The sequence below is a fragment of the Chlamydotis macqueenii genome, chromosome 4, assembly GCF_036417535.1.
Source record: "Chlamydotis macqueenii isolate bChlMac1 chromosome 4, bChlMac1.mat, whole genome shotgun sequence".
In the NCBI taxonomy this organism is placed as follows: Eukaryota; Metazoa; Chordata; class Aves; order Otidiformes; family Otididae; genus Chlamydotis; species Chlamydotis macqueenii.
The window spans coordinates 31,573,033-31,593,788 of NC_141559.1; the positions used below are offsets into that span (position 1 = coordinate 31,573,033).

General features: G+C 38.1%; 1 protein-coding gene across 2 annotated transcripts in view; it reads right to left on the reverse strand.

Annotated features, from left to right (window-relative positions):
- GRID2 (glutamate ionotropic receptor delta type subunit 2) overlaps window positions 1-20,756 on the reverse strand; it is a 739,921-nt gene that overhangs the window by 303,359 nt on the left and 415,806 nt on the right. The window contains exon 3 of one of the 2 annotated variants that reach the window (XM_086746416.1): window positions 3,776-4,060. The exons of the other annotated variant lie outside the window; for it this stretch is intronic. Within the exon in view, the coding sequence (XP_086602542.1) occupies window positions 3,776-4,060 (285 nt within the window). The remainder of the gene's footprint in view (window positions 1-3,775; window positions 4,061-20,756) is intronic. 2 annotated transcript variants of the gene reach the window in all.

Consider the following 20,756-nt stretch of genomic DNA (forward strand, 5'->3'; position numbering starts at 1 on the left):
TTGATTATTATCAAGGTTTCTTTTGTTTTGTGTTAGAATAGTCAGCCTGCCTACAATTTTACTTGGAAAAAATCCATCAGTTAAAAACTTAGAAGTCAGTTATATCAGAAATGCATTTCTACATCACTTCTTCAACACCCAGCTGGATATGACGTCACAAAACAATTGCTTCCTTCAAAGACTAACTTCTTTTGTTGGTAAAGGACCTTTAAGTAGATTTGAATCTTCTAGCATTTAGATAGAAGCGTTAAAATGTTTAAACTGAAAATACCTGTCTACTTACATTGAAAAAAGTATTTGGGAGTTTTAAAAAAGTACAACATCAGGGAAATAACTCTCGGCCCTGCAGAAAGACACATTTCCAATTCTAAATAATTCTCCAGCTCTCTGATAATGAAAAGGAATCTATGATAAACTGTAAGATAAAAATCAAAAGCAATTCAATTAATAGGATTTTAAAATTATGATATTGATAAATTGACACATAACTGTGTCAATTGCAGCTTCTTTTAAAGGTACAAGGGATCTGTTTTAGCACAGTATTTACTTTGGACATGAGCCCAAATTTACTGTAGGAAAATATATTTTAAATATGGAAGGCACATTTTCTTTCACAAAAATTATTACTGGAAATAATTTCAGTAATACAACTGAAGTATTTTGTTATAAATTGTTAAATTAAATCACTATACAAAGTAATTTCTCAGAAAGGAAAGTATTGAAATTTTGCTAGTTGCTGGAGTCAGTCAGTCTAACAGCATTTTCATGTTTTCTAACTTGTAATTCCTTCAAAAAAGATAGGAACAGTGGGGAAAAAATAAAGGATCAACACATATCAAAATCTGTATTCCCATTACTTCGGAAGTGCCATTTACTGCTATGGAGACACCACTTAATGTTATGACACACACCTTGAGAAGGAAAGATCACCACACAGGAAAAAAAAAAAAACAAAACACCAGGGCAAGAAATTGCTGTGTTTGCACAAGTGTCAGTTCTGCAGAGAACTGTGCAGAACACACAAATTTAATTCTAATGCAAGTGTTGATCTCCCATCTATTTTAATGTTTAATATTAAATATTACATTAAAATGTCTAATATTAACCGCTGCAAACAGTTAAACTCAGCAAAGCTTCCAACCAAAGCTTGATTTTAGGTCTGTATGAGCTGAAAAAAAAAATATATATATCTCTCATATTGTGGCAGATACTCTCAGGTATGATGAAGAATGGAACTGAGATCTTCCAGAGGGAATTGTAACCACTCTTAGCTGCACGGACATTTGGACTAATGGGATGGCTTACCCCTGGACTTCCCTTTCATATCTCCATGTCCAGTCCTGATTTCTTTCTAAAACAGGCACAGAAACTATCAGCAAAGTTCTCTTCCTCAAGCTTTTCTGAGGTTCTTGGGTCAACTCCTTTTTTTTATGTAAGTGACACTGGGATTTTATTTTATTTTATTTACTTATTTTTAAAGTATTTAACATCTATGACCCATCTAAATGAATGGCTTTCTCAAACATCACAGAATCACAGAATAATTACAGTTGGATAGGACTTCAGGAGGTCACGTAATCCAACCTCCTGCTCAAAGCAGAGTGAAAACTGAATTCAGACTTCTCTACTCTGTAATCCATTAAAAATGATTCCAGCTCCTCTTTTCACGCCTGGAGTTTTCCACCCCTCCCTCTTGCAAAAACAGAATACAGAAACTTCTTGCTTCCCTAGGATGGCTGTTGAAATAAATAATTTAGCACAAATTAAAGAAACATTATACTTTTGCACAGATAGTAGTCCTATTCAGAGTTGCATGTTAACTTGAAACTCAGGTTGCATTTAAAAAATCTCTCTATTCATGGTATTAGTCCCAAACTATGCACACACACAAAAAACAACAAAAAGAACAATACAAAACCCTCTCAAAACCACAAAAAACCACACCCAAAATAAACAAATCACACAAATGGTTAGAAAAGGGACAGAATGCTCAGTATATTCTAAATGCAGAAACATTCAAGGCCAGGTTGGATGAGGCTCTGAGCAACCTGATCTACTCAGAGATGTCCCTGCTCCTTTCAGGGTGATTGGACTAGATGACCTTTAAAGGTCCCTTCCAATCCAAACCATTCTATGATTTTATGAATTTTTTTTTTGCACCTTTTCTTGATGTACATGATAGTGATCACTGATTAGAGTCAGATTACCAATCTGTCTTTTGCCCAGTGTGGCATTACTTGCAGACTACTGAAGTCAGAATGCCATAGAGGCTGCTAGAATGACTTAATATCTGCCACATGTCACATCTGAGGATGATGTGTCACTGAATGAGCCACTGAGTCTGAAATGTATTCCTTGCAGGCAGGCATCTGTGTTACGTAAGTCACACCATAATGAGATTCTTACCCAGAAATCAAGAACAAAATGACATGGTGTCTGAACTGCATTCTCAAATTAAGTAACAAAATGTGAATAATTTTAAACTGGTACTTATGAATATAATTATTCAAATATATTAATTATAAAACTTGTTTGAAGATTTTAAACTCAAAAGTACATGCAAAAAGACATCTTTCAGCTGGCAAGTCTTCTTCATAGATACACTGGTACTTAGATGCACAAACTCAAAAAACATGGACAAAAATACTCTTTGCTGCAAGCTTTTTTTGGATAGTTTTTTTTTTTTTTTTAAATGTGTGTTCCTTACCCTATGGCTGGTGCTTTTAGGTGCTGCTTTGTTATAAACGGGAATTCTCCTATTCATCATTTTCTATCGTTCTAATTTAAGAATTTATTATGTAGTCAGGGAAAAAAAATCAATAACACCTGACCTGAATGAACCAGATATTATGCACAGCAAATTGCTGAAGTGAACATTTTTCCATAACTTAAAGATTTTACTTTGAAAATAAGTTTTAAAATGTTCATCCAAACCAGTCATGATTACTTATGAATAATGGATGCATCTGAAAAAAACAGGTCTGGTTTCAAAGCAATTTTCCATAGAAAAAATATCACAAAATTAGTTAGGTAATGCACCTATACTAGAGAAATCTGTCCAGCTCTCCTCTCAGCCATAGAAAGTATCTGTACCAAACTCGGCTGGGTCACCGAACTAGATGGCAGAGTCTTGTGATGCCGTCATCCGTGTCACACTTACCTTATCACACAACTATAAATTCAGCACCTTTCAGGAACTCTGAATGAACTCAAAAAAAAAAATAAAAAAAAAGAACATTGGATTCTCCAGGCCCTCAGGCTCTCCTCCTCAAGTTCTTTGCTCAACAGAAGTTCTCTCTACATGTTTTACATTTATGAATAACAGCTCATTCTCACTGAGGCCTCTGACCTATATTCACCACTGCTTCAGCTCCTGGGCATCAAATATATACCAACCAACAGGAGAGATTCACCACTCAATAAACAATTCTACATAATGTAAAGTCTTACACACTGCCTCTTGAATTGTCATCTTATATTTCTACAGTCCAAAAAACAAGAGAGCTTGCTAAAAACTTTTATGCTTTATAAACACTGGCAAAATAGAAAGCCAGATAAGTTCTCCATTTAACTCTAACAAAGAAATTATCAAATAAACACGTAAACATTGATGGATTTCAGAAATACATTTCTCTGAGGTGCTGTGAAATGCTGACAGAATCATAAATGTTCCCAAACAAAACGTAATCTATTGGAAGACTATAAAGTTGTAATGTGACTGCTTTCAACAGAATTACAGATTTGATGAAAATCATCCCGCTAAATAAATACTTACCATAGTCGCTATCATAAAAAATAATGAATTTCTGCCAAGCATACTCTGTGATCACCCTCAAGATGACATCATTTAAGTAGACAGGGGGGCGGACGGAGAGCGTGTAGTCATCATTGCGGTTGCTCCTGGTGAGCCCACAGCCACTCCTTGGCGTTCCTGCTGTTGAGCGCTGGATGAAGAGATGAGGGATGTGCATGGCATCTGCCAGCGACTGCAGGGATCCTGCTGACGTGCAGCCGATGGAACTGACAAGGGCTAGGATGCCTTGGTTCATCAGGTCACAAGCTGTAAGAAAACACAGCAATATTCAAGGTGAGAGCAGTTCAGCGCATCAGACCTATTTTGCTGTTAAAATGTAGACACTAGGAATTGAAACATGACAGGTTTGATTGAAATATGGATAAAATTTTGTACATTGAGTAATTCAGACATAAAATTCATTAAAATCACGAGGCTTCTCTATTCATTTTGAGCTGTCTTGCGGTGAAAGCTGGAAGACTGCCCCTGTCCACATGGCCCAGAAACGAACTATCCCTTGAAAATGAGACCCACCCCTGGGCCTTCTGAGGAACATTAAGAACTGATTCCAGCTACTGAATTAACTTGGCCACCCAAGGAGATAAGCACTCTTCAAAGTCTAGCAGAACAGCTCCGTGAATAGGATCTTTGCATTATATGGAGAAAATCTGAAGAAATAACAGCTCAAGCTTGCTGTCAACTTTTGACTATAACCAAATATGATTATATACATTAACTTGTCCAAGCAAAAACTGAGTTGCTTTGGGTTTTAAAAGATACATGCAATAATCTTATGTAATTTTTTTCTTAAAAACAAAACAAAACAAACTGAAAAGTTACTTTTATAAATAGCAAAATTATTTCAAAATTCAGTGAACAGTTTATATACATTTACTCTCCTCAATTCCATAAGAACGGCATGGAGTTGTTTATGCAAAAAATAACACCTTGTAAACTAATGGTCCTATTAATGAGGACTGAATTACAGTAGACAGCCTGAAGTGCAATACCAACGACATCCACATAAAATATGAAAAGAATTAATAATGATTAGGTCTGTAATTTTGAAGGATTATCCTGTGAAATAAAGCAGAGTCAAGTGTTTATACTGGGTTTCTGATAGATTTGAGAGTTTGAATGAAGAAACAACACGGGCTTGTTGCACAATTCCTCAGAGCACATCCAATGCTAAATTTTGAGATACTCAATTTGCCACTAGCAAAGCTACACATGCAGTCAACCTGCATTTACACTTGTAAATTAGGTGATGGGATGGTAAAGAGTAATGTGTATTTACATATGAATATTTAATACTAAACTGTGCAATTACTTATTTTACAGGAATATTCTGCACACACAACAGGTGCAGGCAAAACCAAAAAACCCACATGTGAGAATATATACCCCTAAAAATACAAAACCATATTTTAGCGGCAGACCTGTTGTCTCATATCATATGGCTCTTACTTGCAGTGAGTAATGTTTTACTTCGCAAACACTTATTGATCACAATGGCAATATTTATAGTGTGAGGAATGGAGTTCCACACTCAGACCCATGTGGAGGTTGACTTCATAGCCAAAGGACAACACCAGAGGTCATGAATGCAGACAACCACCTTCTCATAAAGCCAGTGCATTATTCTCATCAAGATACAGAGATCTGGAACATGCCCAGGTCATACTGACGCTGCTAAGGCTCCATCTGATGGGAACACTTTCAGATTCCTTCATGCAGATAAATATGGAGGTTTAGTGTTCCCACAGAGAGGTTTCAAAGTGTTGTGGCTTAGGATAAAGTGTTCTCTCTGTATATGCTCTGAATATAGCTCAGTTTTTGGGCCAGCTTCTGGACTCCAAGTTACAGGTAATACATTTTCAATAACCACAAGTATCCTTTTTCAGAAAAGTACCTAATATCATTGGTAACTGGACAAAAAAAAAAAATATCAGTATCTCACAAGTTTCTAATATTCAGAACATTTCAAAACAATCTTATTAGCTATTCATCTTTTATGCTGCTTGTTACTTTCTTCATTATCACTTTCAACAAAGATAAAAGACTTGTCAAGTTATCTTTTTAGAGAGATGCTGAATCTCCTTCTTGATATAGTTCTCCTGCACCAAGTACTGCAATATCTAGGTTGCATATCCCACTGAGAATGCTACTACTTGAAAAAAAACTATTTTATTGATATATTTACCTATAGATGTATCGCCTACAAGAAAACTGGGGAGGAACTTTTGACAAGGGTATGTAGTGACAGGACAAGGGGTAATGGCTTTAAACTGGAAGAGGGTAGTTTTGTATTAGACACAAGGAAAAAAATATTTACTGTGAGAGTGGTGAGACACTGGAACAGGTTGCCCAGAGAAGCTGTGGATGTCCCATCCCTAGAAGTGTTCAAGACCAGCTTGGATGGGGCTTTGAGTAACCTGGTCTGGTGGAAGGTGTCCCTGCCCAGGGCAGGGGGGGTGGAATGAGATGATCTTTAAGGTCCCCTCCAACACAAACCATTCTATGATCTATCCATCAATAAATATCTGTAGGTATCTATATGGTATCAACAGATATCTTTACAGCTAGATATCGATAGATGAATAAAACTGATGATAGATTTTGCAAAAGCTTGCTTTTAATTCAACAAAAAATTAAGTATACATGGTCCTGATGCCACTTTTTCAAATAAAATACATAGTGTGAACCTCCAGTCTCCCAAACGTGACTTACAAAAATACAGCAGAGTCAAACCACTTTACAAAAATTGCTTTCAAATGTCTAAATTTCCAGGCACACTTTCAGACTGAGAATAACCAGTGCACTCCCTCTAATGCTATGAAGTGGGAAACATGCTTTTTGTGAAAAATTGTTATTGAAACATTAAGGGGAAAAAACCAGCACAGAACATTTAGCTCCACGGGGCTGAATGCTAATACTGGCAAACAAACTGAATAAAGGATTAAAATCTTCTCTCTTGACACTGCACCACATTTGTTACAATAGCCCCAGGACTGAAGTTGCCCGTGTGGCTCTTTCTTCCATGATACACTTATAAGAATCGCGTGTGCTGGATTGGGGCAATATGCACTTAATTATGCTCGCAAATGGACCTTATTCCTGTACACTTAGAGACTATTTAATACATAGAGAATTAGCTGCTGGAAAAAAGGGCTGTTATCTCAGAGGCTGGCTTTTCTAGAAAGTAAATGCATGAGTTGCAGAGTCAGTCTGAGTGGATTACTCTTTGAACAGAAATTTAATTTCTACAATATATACACATTAAAAGTACAGCCTATACAATATGTCAAAATATTATGTATGATATTCATATATTCCTTAACCAAGAAGAAATTGTGTTGGTTCCAGCAGAGATGATTGGTAAAAAGTATAAGACTGAGGTCTACATGTTTTCTTAAACCTTCTTCCCCCTCACAAACAAAAGCTCTATCAAATCCTTTTTCTAGTGATACATATCTTTCCACTGTGTCTTATCAATCGACTAAAAGCTCTAGCTCAAATGTATTTGAAATCCTGGTTGCATTCCCTTTTTGAGCCTGAAAGATCCAACTTATATTTTGTTCCATTTGCATTTAAAAAATCCTCACGCTCATGTATATATAAAAAAGGAATTATATGTTATCTTGCCACTCAAAACTCTGTTGCATTTTAATTTACTACGACCTCCTTAGAGATTGTATTTCCAGGCTGGTATTTAGTCTGCTGCCAGTATGATCAAGAAATATTAGTTCTCCATCAACTACAGAAAGAAAAATACTGCTGTGTCTTTTAAGTCCTCAGTCAGGACAGTAGAAATGTCAAATTCAAATGGACTTGTACACAGCCCTACTGCAAGTTTAACAAAGAAGGAACAGAAAATTAGTAACCGTGTTTATAAAACACTACTGTTCCATACCATAAGTCATGTTTAAACATAAGTTGTCCAGACATTAATTCTGGAACCATGAGGGTAGCAGATTCTATTAAAAACTGGATCTTCACCAGCTAAAGGAATAAAACTGCTCACAGAATTTTACACACTGAATAAAGAGAATATCAAGAATGTCTATAAAAAAAGATAACTTAAAACGTTTCTCCATTGTAGGCATACATAGCATGTATAGCACACGCTGGCATACACCCAACACTACAGTTAACTCTTCAGTTTATCTTCTTTTTCTCAAAATGCAGTTATTGAATTTCCAACAGTGGTGGGCCGATCGCCAGTAACAAAAAAGTGATCTTTTAGAGTAAAATATCTTCTAAGTTAGTTTGGCACAGGATCTAAAGAAAATTTTAAAACCTGATTTTATGTTCAGTATGCTATTTTTTTAAAATAAAGAGCATAGCCAATGGATTTTGAAATAAATAATTTACATTTAAGCTATCAGCTTGGATAAGCACTTCCAACAAAGCAGAATTTAAATAGCTATAGTTAAAAATGTGTCCTTAAAGTGTGTTCTCTGTAAAATGGAAACAATGGTAGGTCCTTAAATAACTACCAGTTGCTGTAATTTAGGAAAAAAAAAAAAAAATCGATAAATAAGAGCAAGTTTAAAAATAGATGCAGGAATAAGCTGCTGAATAAGAAGCACCAAAAAAAAACCCTCCAAAAAACTACTGAGATTTAACTATTGCTACGAAAGTGAGCATTTTCTTTAATTATTTTTCCCTTATTCTTCCTGATAACAACAGATCACCCTCATATACCACAAACCGATGAGCCAAATTGAAAAAAAAAATAGTATAAGATCTCTGGAGACTTCAGTAACAGGCTAATTTTGCTCACATTTAAATTGCTGGTTAAACAAAGTCAGACCAACTCTTAGTATTATTTTTTTTACAAATGCTAAATATTGTGCACAAAGAGTGAGTAGTATCCCTTTAAATAACCACAGACATATTCTAGGGTCCTTTTCATCTTCTGAAATTTAGAAAGGACCATGCTTCTTCCAGAACGGTAGTGTTTTCTGACTGAGCATATGTTGAGCAAACAGAAATTAGATTTAAACTCTATTCCCAGAGTCCTAGTACCATGGGCCTGACTCGGACACCCCAATGTCATTCTGCTCTATGTCCTCTTCAAAGCAAGCATCATTTCAATCTCACCGCTCCTGGATGTTTTCCACGTATTACCCACATACAGCAGTGCCTCAAACCTATACATCTGAACGTGAAGCTAGGCTGAAAAACCTCTCTTCACCAATATCTCTGTTTTGGGATGGAGAGTGAGGGGTTTATAAACATTTTTCCCTGTGCATCTGTGCTCTGTGTTTTGGAAGTGCTCCAAGGACTCTGAAACCAGGAGGGCTCCATACAATTGGGCCAAATTATCTTTCCGTTGATTTCTGAAGAAGGTGAGTACAATCTTTCCACAGAAACATTTTCTAATCATCTTACTCTCTTCTGGGGTCTGTATGATTCACCACCAGATGGATCACAGGTTCTCTGGAAGGATACTCAGATTCATTCCCCATTCCAACAAAACAGTCAGGAACCTAAAATCTGGTGAGAGGTAAGGGAGAAAAATCAAGTCCATAAGAACCTCAGATTTTCCCCATACATTAGCCATGAAGAAAGTATTTACAGATTTATTAATGCATTTTGGAAATTCATCATGCCTTTCATCACCTTATTTGTATTAATTTGCATCCAAATCAGGATAATCAAGCTGATTCAAGGGGCAAAATACAACATTAGGCAACTTGAGCACCTATAAATGGATATTAGGCAATCAGAACTTCTATGTAGCTTTGAAAAGATAAGTTATTATTTCTTTTTTACTTTGAGAATAATATGCTGCTGGTTGCTCCTCAAAGTCTTTCTTAGTTTCAGGACGCTGATGAAGACTGAAGGACCATAGCATGACAATTCCCTGCTGCAAAGGGTAGGGAACGAGGTTAAAGTCTGGATTTCTTTTACCGAGATGTTCTGCTCCCTCTTCATCAAGTGGCCATGCTAACCACAATGCAACTTTTTTTTGTCTTTGTCACCTTTAAACAACAACAAACATTCATGAATTCATTGCAGAAAGATAATATAGTCACATGAAAAAGGCCATGAAAACTTAGAAGAAGTTTAAACAGATAAACTACATGTCTTTTTGTTTGGTGTTTATAAACTCAGACACAAGAAGTAAGGATAAAATGTGATTATGAGACCCATGATCAAGTGAGCCTGGCCTCAAATTTTCAATAAATCCTTTTAGTCACTTTTGGATGGCAATTCTGCTCTTGCAAATTATTTTTCCTTCGTAACACAATGGTTCATCCCAGACTTAGAACTGAATTATTTTGAGATGAGTGACAGCACATTTTTAATATATCCTGAAAACTATTCAGAAGGAAATAAGGGTAAGTTGAGGGGGAATAAAAATTATTGATTGGATTTTAAAGAATATTCTCCTCTGCAGTGCAGATAACAGAGCCTATCCTGTTCCTTTTCTTGATAAGGTTATAGAAAGCGACTTCATTTACATCTCCTCTGTAAACATTAGCCAATCTCCCCCTCCCCTCCACTACATTATACACAACTTGGACTGCTAACAGTATTTTAAATTCACTTGTAATTAACCTTTAAGGGATTTTAGCTTGTCCTGACTGTAAACCAAACTTGTGTTTGAGTCTTAACAGCTGTGCTTCCTAAGCCTTGGGATTTTTTTTTTATTTGGGAAAAATAATCCAAACTTCTGATATCAAAGAGTAAAAAATATTACCAGAAAGTGCATTTGCATCTCTGTTGCACAAAACTCCACAATCACTCTTGAATGTTGTTATTGAAAAGCATTTTGTGAGAGTCTTTTCTAGGTCAGATTTTTTTCCTGTATACAGGCTTTGCCGATTATGGTAATGTTAAATCCACCACATTAAAATTTAATAATTCATCTGAGCCTTAAAAAAATAAACTTGAAGTCTCACAAGTGTGGAGGGAGGCAAGATTTATACACAAAAAATATTTTGACATCATCTCTTGCAGGATGCAACAGAAGAGCTTGAAAGTAGTACAGCTACCAAATGAACGGCTATGCAAGTTCTCTTTTTGAACGAATGTCCAGGTTAATTTATTTTTTCCTACAAGCCAAACTGCAGCTCTTCTGTTCAATTCTACAGAGGCACACAGAGGGCATGTGTCTTGCCAGATTACCACAGCAGGTAGAGAAACAGCAGTATAATATATATCTTTTTCAAATTTGGCTCCACCTGTTATTCAACAATTGCACCCAGGCTTTGTCTCAGAGAAGAGATGACTCCAAGCCCTTCAAGAAGCCTGAACTGCTCTGAAAAACATTAAAACACCCCAACATTTTAAATAAGTTACACAGCCTCAAATCTTCAGCTAAGAATGGCTTTAGCTGCCATGTCCTCTAGCACGTGAACATGAGAATACTCCCAAAAAACTGTCACAGCTTTTCAGAGTGCCTATGGTTGAGAGGTAAAAGAGGCTGTAGTGCAGACAGAGCGGGAAAGAGGAGGCTGTGCCAGCCAGTACTGCTGTACTGTAGAAAGGTTCAATATGAGTGCTCATGGGTGAAGATGGGCAGTGAAAGGAAGAGGTTAAATCAATCAAAGCCAGGCAGAGACATCCATTGGATAAAGGGCTACAGACAGATCACAAAATTGACCTGTAGGATCCTGGCATCTTACTAGAGATGTCTATCTGCAAAGTTAATGTAGCCCATTGGAAAAAAACAGGAATGCAAGGAAACCCAGGCCTAGATTCCAAGAATTACTCCAAAATCCTTCCTTTTTTTTTTTGTGATCGCTCACTGAGACAAGCTAAATCTCACCAACTGCCAAACGTTCTTGTTCAAAGTGTTGCATAAGCAATTTCCATTCATCCATTCAGCAAAATGAAAACTTTTCATTTCATGTGTAACCATTGGTAGATTACACTTGATTACCTGTTTAATGATGAAGCATATATTACTTCGGTCTACTATGCAACTTCCTCCATCCCTTTGTTCATATTTGCCCTTGCACTGTGGCCAAATCCTTTAATTTCTCTACCCAGCACTGTATGAGAAGTTATTAAGCAGCACATAGTGTCTGATACCCTTTTTAATAGCTAGGTCGCCTGCTGCAGAGCAGACAATTGCTGCATAGCAGCAATTATACAGAAGCAAAAAGGCTGAGTCTTAAAGCAGCTTAATATAAAATTAAAGACAATTTTATCAAAAGATAACATCCTGATAAAATCATAGGTATTTACTCTAGTTCTGTGTTCTCTGAAAGTCTGTGTAGAAGTGCTGGGGAAAAAATATCAACAACAACAAAACCTGTTTAAACCTTGAGCATCAACAATTCTCATTTTATAGTCTTGCTCAAAACAAGCCAGGACAACATTCTTGTTAAGAGAATAAAACACTGAGCTTGATGCCATTTGACAAAAATTACACTTTCCTTGCCACCTATCAGTCAAATTGTCAGGTAATTTTCCCTTCCAGCCCTTCTATCTGGGATTGGAACTTTACCTTCCTATCTGCATTTTCTTCCCCTGCACACTGCAGAATATTGGCTTTTATCCTCCCATTGCCTGTTCTCCCTCCCTCCTCAGGATCTGCTCAAGTCAGGCAAAGCAACTTGCTCTCCCTTTTCATGCTTCCTCCTCCACCTCTTTTTAATTTTATTTTTTTTCCCCACCTACTTCACTTCATCTCCTCCAGTGTCAAGGAATAAGATCTAGAGGACTTGGCACTGGACTGAGAATTTGAAAACTCATATCCTGGTCCCACCTCTGCCATTACATTGTTGCATGAATAACTTTGGATGAGTAATCTGATTTCTCTTATGCTTTGGTGATTATGATACCTCTGTACAACACTTTTGCATGATCTAAATACAAAGCATTACATTTGTGTTCCTCCTCAACCATTTTTTCCAAGGTAAGAAGGTCCATTTCTCAGCATAATTCACGTTGCCAGAGGTTCCTTTACATCCCCTCTCTTTTCTGCGTGCTCATGTTTGCAGCTCCACTTTCTTACCCAAACCATTAATATGGAGACAACAGGCTCTACTGGAGAGATGCAGTGCGAAGCACAATACCACAACCTAGTCCAGAGCAGACAAAAGAACACACAGCTGGTAGCATTAGTTTAATTGGAAGCCCTACAATGGAAATAGCTGCCTGTGCTGCCCTGGATGAGCTTGGCATTCTCCCAAGCACAGATATTACTGAACAATACTGCTCAAAATAAGACCGTGGCCCAGAGGAAAAGAAATTTGTGAACAGGAATCTGGGAGAGTTTTCTTTCCTACAGTGCAAACAGCAAACATTCAGGGAATGTTCTGCTAAGGCGATAGTAGAGGAACTTTTTTTTAAATGTGGCATTGTAGAGAGAGAAAAGTAGTTTCATAAACCAAAAAAGCCACACATCTATTTTTTTTTTTTTTTTCAGAAAAAATTCTACAGACAAGTGAATAGAACAGAGCAATTTGAAGAGCAAACAATACTAAGGCCAGATCTTGCATTTGCCATGAAAGAGGGACTCGATATCAAGATAAAAGAGCTTTGTATGAGAATAAAAAGAAAGCAAGAAAGACAGTACATTGGCTGCCAAAAAATATATGGATGGGCAAAAACTGAGAAGTCTGTAGGAGTACAGAACATCAGTTCCATTAGCAACTTAGCCACTCAAGAAAACCTTAGATGAGTCAAAACAACTATCACCATTATTATTTGCTAAGAATAGACATTGTGCTTATTCCGCTGACTGACACACAGAATAACAATAATGACAAGAACAAAAATATCAACTACCTTTTATAGAATGCTTTTTTATTTGTACCCCTGAAAATGCTTTGCAAAGAAGCTCAGCATCTTCATCTCTATTTCACAGAAGAAAAAAAACCCCCAGATGTGCCAAGGGGAATTACTTGCCGAAGGTCAGAAAGCAAAGCAAGGAAATTGTTTTCCATGCCAAGCTAAAACATGCACAAAGACTGAAAACAAAGTCTTTTGTTGCAGCTTTTCACTGTTTGTTTTGTGCATTAGTGTGCCATTGAAAGCGCTTTATGTTCCCAGCCCGATATAACTAAGCTTTACGAGGAGGAAAGATTTGAAAGGCAAGACGATGTGGTCTACAACAATGGGATTAAGTGACAAAGGGTTCCAGATGCATAGCAACCTCAGAGCAAGAGCACTGCTGATTGTGAGGGATGAGGGGCATGTGTCACAATATTGAGACACAGTCATGTATGTAATGGGGAGTGAAGGAGGTAAATAAAAGCAGAGCTGTAGGCAGGAGACAAAGTCTTGGCAAATAAACAAAAAATGCCAGCAGATGTGGAGAATGTATTATAAGTAGAAGTATTCGATAAAGGAGTAAGCATTTCACACAGAAGATCACAGACACGGTGTTCAACTGAAGGGCAATCGTAAGGTATTGAGGTAAGGGGTGGGGGTGAAACATGCATGGAAAATTCAGCTCCTGGGAAATAAACATTCATGATCGGGCATTTTGGAGAAAGGCAGATATTTGTATCAGACTGGGTATCTGGTACCAGCAACAGAGGAATCCAGTCTCTCAGTACATACTATTTACAAACATCCTCAACATGGTTCCATATCTGACATGCAGCGTGACTGGTCCTTACGACCTCAGATAAGCTACATATTCACTAACAACCACATAAAATGGTGAAACACAGAACATCACATTTTAAAAGGGTTGAGCGTGTAATTCCTATATAGTGAATATATGAATTCAGAAATGTACACTGGAAGGCATGGGTATCGCAAAAAGAATCCACAGGTTTTCATAAGCAACAACAATAAAGGAATATGAAGAGTAACAGGATGTAATCACGGCTTTGAGGTCATAGAGGATGTTAAATGCTAGCTGTCAAGTGAGGAGGTAGTGAGATTTGCAGCTGGGAAGTAAAAAAAATTCATTTAAACATCAAGGAGGAGAATGCAGGTTGCTGCAATGTGGGAGCAACGGAAGAAAGCAGAAGATACAGCAAGGAGGCCAGTGCCAGTGATACTGCAACAGCTGAAATGGTCGACAGCCAACACACTGGCAAACGTGTCGGTTAAAAGGGCACTGAGGAAAAATCAGCTTGGTGCATGTTACAGGCAAAGCAGCAGCAGGGCTTGGCAGCAGTCTCAGCATGTGAAGAGAAGGCGAAAGAAGACAAAATGTGCCTAAGTCTGAGATCTATTTTTGCTCTCTTACTCCAGGAATAATAGTGGTGCAGTGTTCCTTAGGTGCCAGTTGCAACCTTTTACTGAGATTGCTTTGACTTTAATGGTTGCAAGAGATGCCAGGAAATGAAGGTAATGCAGCTTTTTTTTTTTTCCCTTGACTTTTTCCAAAGTCACAGAAAAAGAAATTTGCATAACTCAGAAATGGAAAATACACATTTTCAATAAGGAACATTTGGGTAACAGTAAACACTTAACCTTAATTGGAAGCAGCAGTTGTTCTAAACCATGCACACCATAGTAAAACAGGATTGCCAGGAGGTTTAAAATCCATCTCTGACAATGAAGAGACACGTGTTCAACAAAAGACATACCTAACCAACTATCAGAAATCAATTGACACAAATCCTATTTGGATTCAGACACAAAGCTTCCTTTTGCCTTTAAGTAGCATTTTGGAATGCTGCTTAATGTGGGGAGGGAAAAAAGGCAGTTTCAGCCTCCAAAACTGGAGCAGAACTTGTTTTCCACAGCCCGTATAGCACAAGGGCAGCAGTGTCACATGCAGCAACACCATGTGGAGTGAAGCAGTTGAACTGTTGAGTTTACTCACTCCCTTTTCCCTCAAACGGCAGTTACAATTTTCTTCCTAGCTCTCTTAAAAACTTTTAATTGCTATTGGATCTAAGCACCAGTGCTCACTGCATTACTTCAGAAACAAGCAAATTACTTTATTCCTTCATTGCAGTCTTCAGTCCTGTGAGTGCAGCATTTCACTTAGTGACTGCTGTGATTTTCTCCCCTCTCTCCAGCTCTTCCATGAAACACACTGCTACGATAACTCCGTACAACAAGAGTATTGACTCCACTGTAGGATTCTTTCTTGGTACATTTACTGATTTTGCATTAGTATCTCCTCACGAGTTTCAAGCAAGTTGGTCTGTCACTACTGGATGCAAATAAGAGGGGAACCAGGCTTATTGTGTATATGGAGAGCTCCTGGTTGTGGACTGCAAACAGTGCCATTCCCTTTAGCTTGCTTTTTCTATCCAACATCACAGGGGAGGCACAAAACTCCAGGATGTTTGCTTCAGATGTCAAATGCCTCTGGGGCATCACACCTGCGTGTTTAGCTCCAGTATTGAATTCTGTGCCCATGTGGAAAAAAGGACCCACCATCACTTATCTTGCATAGCCTGCAGGGATGCCCTGATGCTGGCACTGAGCCATCGTACTACGTACCACCGTCTGATCTGCAGTTCTACACGTACCATGCCATAGGAGAGCAAAGAGGCAAAAAAGAGAAACAAAAATGACATAAACTGTATTTTTTTCATTCAGGCATGTCCAATACTTTACAAAAGCAAGGGAGTATAGTTATTCCCATTTTACCGCAATATCTGAAGGATATAATAGATTAAGTAGCACATCTGAAAAGCTGGAGTTAAAAAATACAAGTCTGTTTTTCTGCCCAGTACTTAGGTAAGCAGTAAAAGGCTGGTCCATATATAGGTAAGTGGCACTCTAAATGTCCAAGTCTGCTGCTTGAATCCTGCATACACAAAAGAAAAAATGCTGAAGTTTCAAAACTGTTTCTTTAGGACTAAGTAAAGCAAAATTTGCTCAGCAACGTGAGCACTGCCAAGGGCGTTGCAGTAATGCCTATATGGTCTTTCTGCCATTGGGCTGGTCTGATCAAAGGACAGACGCTGCCTACCTTTCCCACTGCATCTCATTAGTGTGCTGCAAGAAGCATTCCAAGGAAAAAAAAGAAGGTCAGTTTTCAGAAATTTAATTACAGCTGACTAGCTGCCAAGAGTAAATAATTTCAAAAAGCGTTGTAATGCATGAGTTTGCATAATTCTGGTACATTATCCCATTGTCTTTAAGTCTGTTTCTGCAGAACTTGTATAAAACAGGAGGCTTAAGCGTAGCAAATAGCCCTGATCTTATATCTCTAGTTGTGAAAGGTCTGAAGTTTTCTGACTTTTCCAAGAGTTATGCCTGATCTTTGCCTATGAATTAGTGAGGACAGAGCCAAGTGCACTTTGCCATTTTTCATGTTCTGTATAATAAATTATTTCCCTTTGTTAGCATGGGAATTTCAGACTGCTATATAGTAAGGCACTGTTAGTTAGCCTACATTTTTCTCTCATCTCCCCCTTGCTGCTTTTGATATCAACTTGTTTTTAACAGGAACATAGTCAATACATCAGAAATGTTTTTAGAAATTAGATGCAAGCATTTTCTTCTTTGGTGCATCTGCAGCACCCATACACACGAATTTATACGTATACACAGAAAATAGCATATGACTCTGTTCAACTTCTTCTTGTGCACAGCAATGTTCTGAGACAAGCCACATGGGCCAAATGCAAAACCAAGAGAAAAAGACAGGGTTCACCTTTAAGAACATGGTCTCTCTCTCATTTTTTAAGCTGCGTGCATTTCTAAGCCGTTAAGTCATCCAACTGTAGAAAAAGTCTAAGGTCAGTGCTTTGTAAAGCTTCAATTAACACAGGTGCATATTTAGTATTAGTGCAAGAGATGACCCAAAATCCAGTGATTTTGTACCCACTATAGAAAATGAAAGTCTTTCTTGCCTAAAATTGACATTTGAATTAGTGCAGCTTTCATTCCTTGTTATTTTGTATGAAGGCAGACGAGCAATGTCAAGTACCACAGAATAAGATGATTTCCACAAAAGTTTGAAACACATATAAGGACTGTCAAATTACCACACTTCCCAAAGCAAGAAATAAAAGGGGAGACAAAGCAGGGAGAAAAAAAAAAATCCTCTTATTCTCAGTATCACTGCCATTTCTAGAGCCAAAATTGAACAGCGTTAAAATTCAGGGATGTTAAATAAAGAATGGCAAAGAGTAAGCCTACTATCTTCATGCATCTCTAAGACTTGCAAAAAAACAGAATCAGGAAGAGTATTTAAAATAGAAAAAAAAAAAAGGCAACGCAAAAACCCCCAAAAACCCATTCAGCCCTGCTCTGTCTTTATCTATTTGAAAAACGAGACATGATATTACAATAATAGAAAAGTCTGGGTTGGAAGGGACCTTTAAAGGCCATCTAGTCCAACCCCACTGAAAGGAGCAGGGACAACTCCAACCAGATCAGGTTGCTCAGAGCCTTATCCAACCTGGCCTTGAATGTTTCCAAGGATGGGGCATCCGCCACCTCTCCGGGCACCCTGCTCTAATGTTTCACCACCCTCATTGTAAAAAATGTCTTCCTTATAATCTAGTCTAAACCTACCTCTTTTAGTTTAAAACCACTACCCCTTGTCCTATCACAAAAGGCCCTGCTAAAAAAGTTTCTCCTCATCTTTCCTATAAGCCCCCTTTAGGTACTGGAAGGCTGCTATAAGGTTTCCCTGGAGCCTCCTCTTCTCCAGGCTGAACAGCCCCAACTCTCTCAGCCTGTCTTCATAGGAGAAGTGTTCCAGCCCTCTGAGCATCTTTATGGCCCTTCTCTGGACTTGTTCCAACAGGTCCAAGTCCTTCTTATGTTGGGGGGACACAGTACTCCGGGTTGGATTTCATGAGAGTGGAATAGAGAAGGAGAATCACCTCTTCTCATCCACTAGTACCCCTAAGTCCTTCTCATTGCTGCTCTCAACCTATTCTCTGTCCAGTCTTTATTTGTGCTTGTGATTGTCCTGATGCACGTGCAGGACCTTGAACTTGACCCTGTTGAACTTCATGAAGTTTGCATGGGCTCACCTCTCAGGTCTGTCAAGGTCCTGGAAATGCAGTAAAAAGTCCTTGCTTAAAGCAGTTTCCCCCACTATTTTAACAGCCTCAACAGTTTCTTCCAGCAAGAAACATCTTCTTTCCTATGACCTCATGGGTTTCTTTGTCTGCTTGATGCCAATCGGCACTTAAGGTATCCCAAGATTCTGAGGTTTTTGGTGGCAATCTAAAATTGTGATTACAACTCCATTAAATGCCTTGAGAATGTCTCCCAGCTCTGGCATGACCAACATGCCTTATCCCAACTCCACCTTGAGACTTCCATCGCAAAGACTTCCTTTTTCTTCAAAGGAGACGCAAGTATAGAGCCTATATGAAGTGCTTTAGCCTAGTATCCATTTTTGACAAAACGGGTACCTACCCTCCCCAGTGGAACAAACTATAGCCACAATTTCACCACGAAACTTGTCTGGCAACCTCACTTTTGATGTTTACCATAAAGACAATTAGCTATATGATATTCCTCTACCTTCACTGTGATTTGCAGTAAAGTCTTCTATGTGAACTTCCACAGAGGAGACTGGGAGCTCAGTTCCCTTGTACTCCCATGTACAGATTCTTGGGAAGGTCTTCAAGTCTACCACCAAAAACCAGATTTGCAGATTTCACTGGAGAACAACAATGAAATGACCATAAAAGCTCTTATGAGGTGGGAGGAAGTTTCAGGGGGCTACAGACCTCAAGACATCCTCAAATGTCACCTTTTCTAGGATTTGATCCAGCTGTTTCTCAAAAGCAACAAACATGCTGTTCAGGCTATCCACAATCAACCGTACGCTACTGCCTTGTAATCACGCGTATACTGAGATGTCACTGTATCGCACATTTCTATCAGCTAAAGGACAGCTTTCTTCACACGTAAATTTTTTATACCTGGAAGTGTAACAGAAATAGAAACTCCTCTGGCTTCAGAATACGGAAACTGTCCACTGCCTTCAGTTATTGTCTTTTTGCTGTTAATAGGAGCTGGCACAGGCTCAGGGATTCATATGAGCACATCCTGCTGCTGAGCCAGGGACTACTGTTATTTGTAGTGTTTTCTCTTTTCACAAAGGAAGACTATAGCACATAATACTGTTTCAGTGGACTGATACCATTGTTTTATTTTTAATAGATACAACTGCAAAGGGAGTTGTTAACAGTACTGTTGGTATGAAAAATAGATTAGACAAAACAATACACTTTATAGAAAACACTGCTCACGTGAAGAATGATAAAATTAGTAGGGCAACTGTTTTAGAACACAGGCTATGACCACTTTCCTGCAGCTGAAATAAACAGGACTCGCAATTCCGCGAATCAGAAACCTGACCACTTCAAGTGAAGGGATTTTTAAACAGCATGTCCTTATGATGTTAAGTAAGCCTGGGCAAATTAAAGCAGGGAAACTTGTAGATAAAGATAGACAGCCTGGCACTGGGAAGGCAGACATCTGTGAGAGAGAAGGAGGAGCTCCTGGCTGGCTAAGACTGTGTTTTCTCCAACTTTGCCATTAGTTACAGATGACCATGCTTCTTTCCACATTCATTGAAAACACTAGTCAAAGGGGAACTCTGCCTTTACAAGATTTTATTGGTTTTGCCCCAGAACTTCCAACTATGATACCCCTTGGTTTTCCAAGCTGGTATGAACAGGAAGGGCTCCCTCCGAGATATAGTATAAATTATGGCAAATTAAACAAACCAAGGACCAGGTTTTACAAATTGAAATAAGCTAGTACATACGCAAAGCCATCAAAATTACAGGGAAAATAAATCCAACTAGCCCAATGCAGGCACGTGGTAATATTAAATTTACTTTTTATGCCATACATTTATTCTGTAATATAATGTTAAAAGAAAGAGTATTATAGTTCATAACAATTGCATTATGAATTTTACCAACCCCAGTCAACTAGTATAGATGTATTTAAGGCTACACAACAGACAGCGGAATCAAATGTAAAGCCTTGACTTCATCTTTTTGGGAAATCTCTCACTAACAATAGAGTTGTTGCAGGCGGGACGAAACAGACAGGCTTCTGTAGGATTTTAACTATCATGTTACAGGCACAGAGT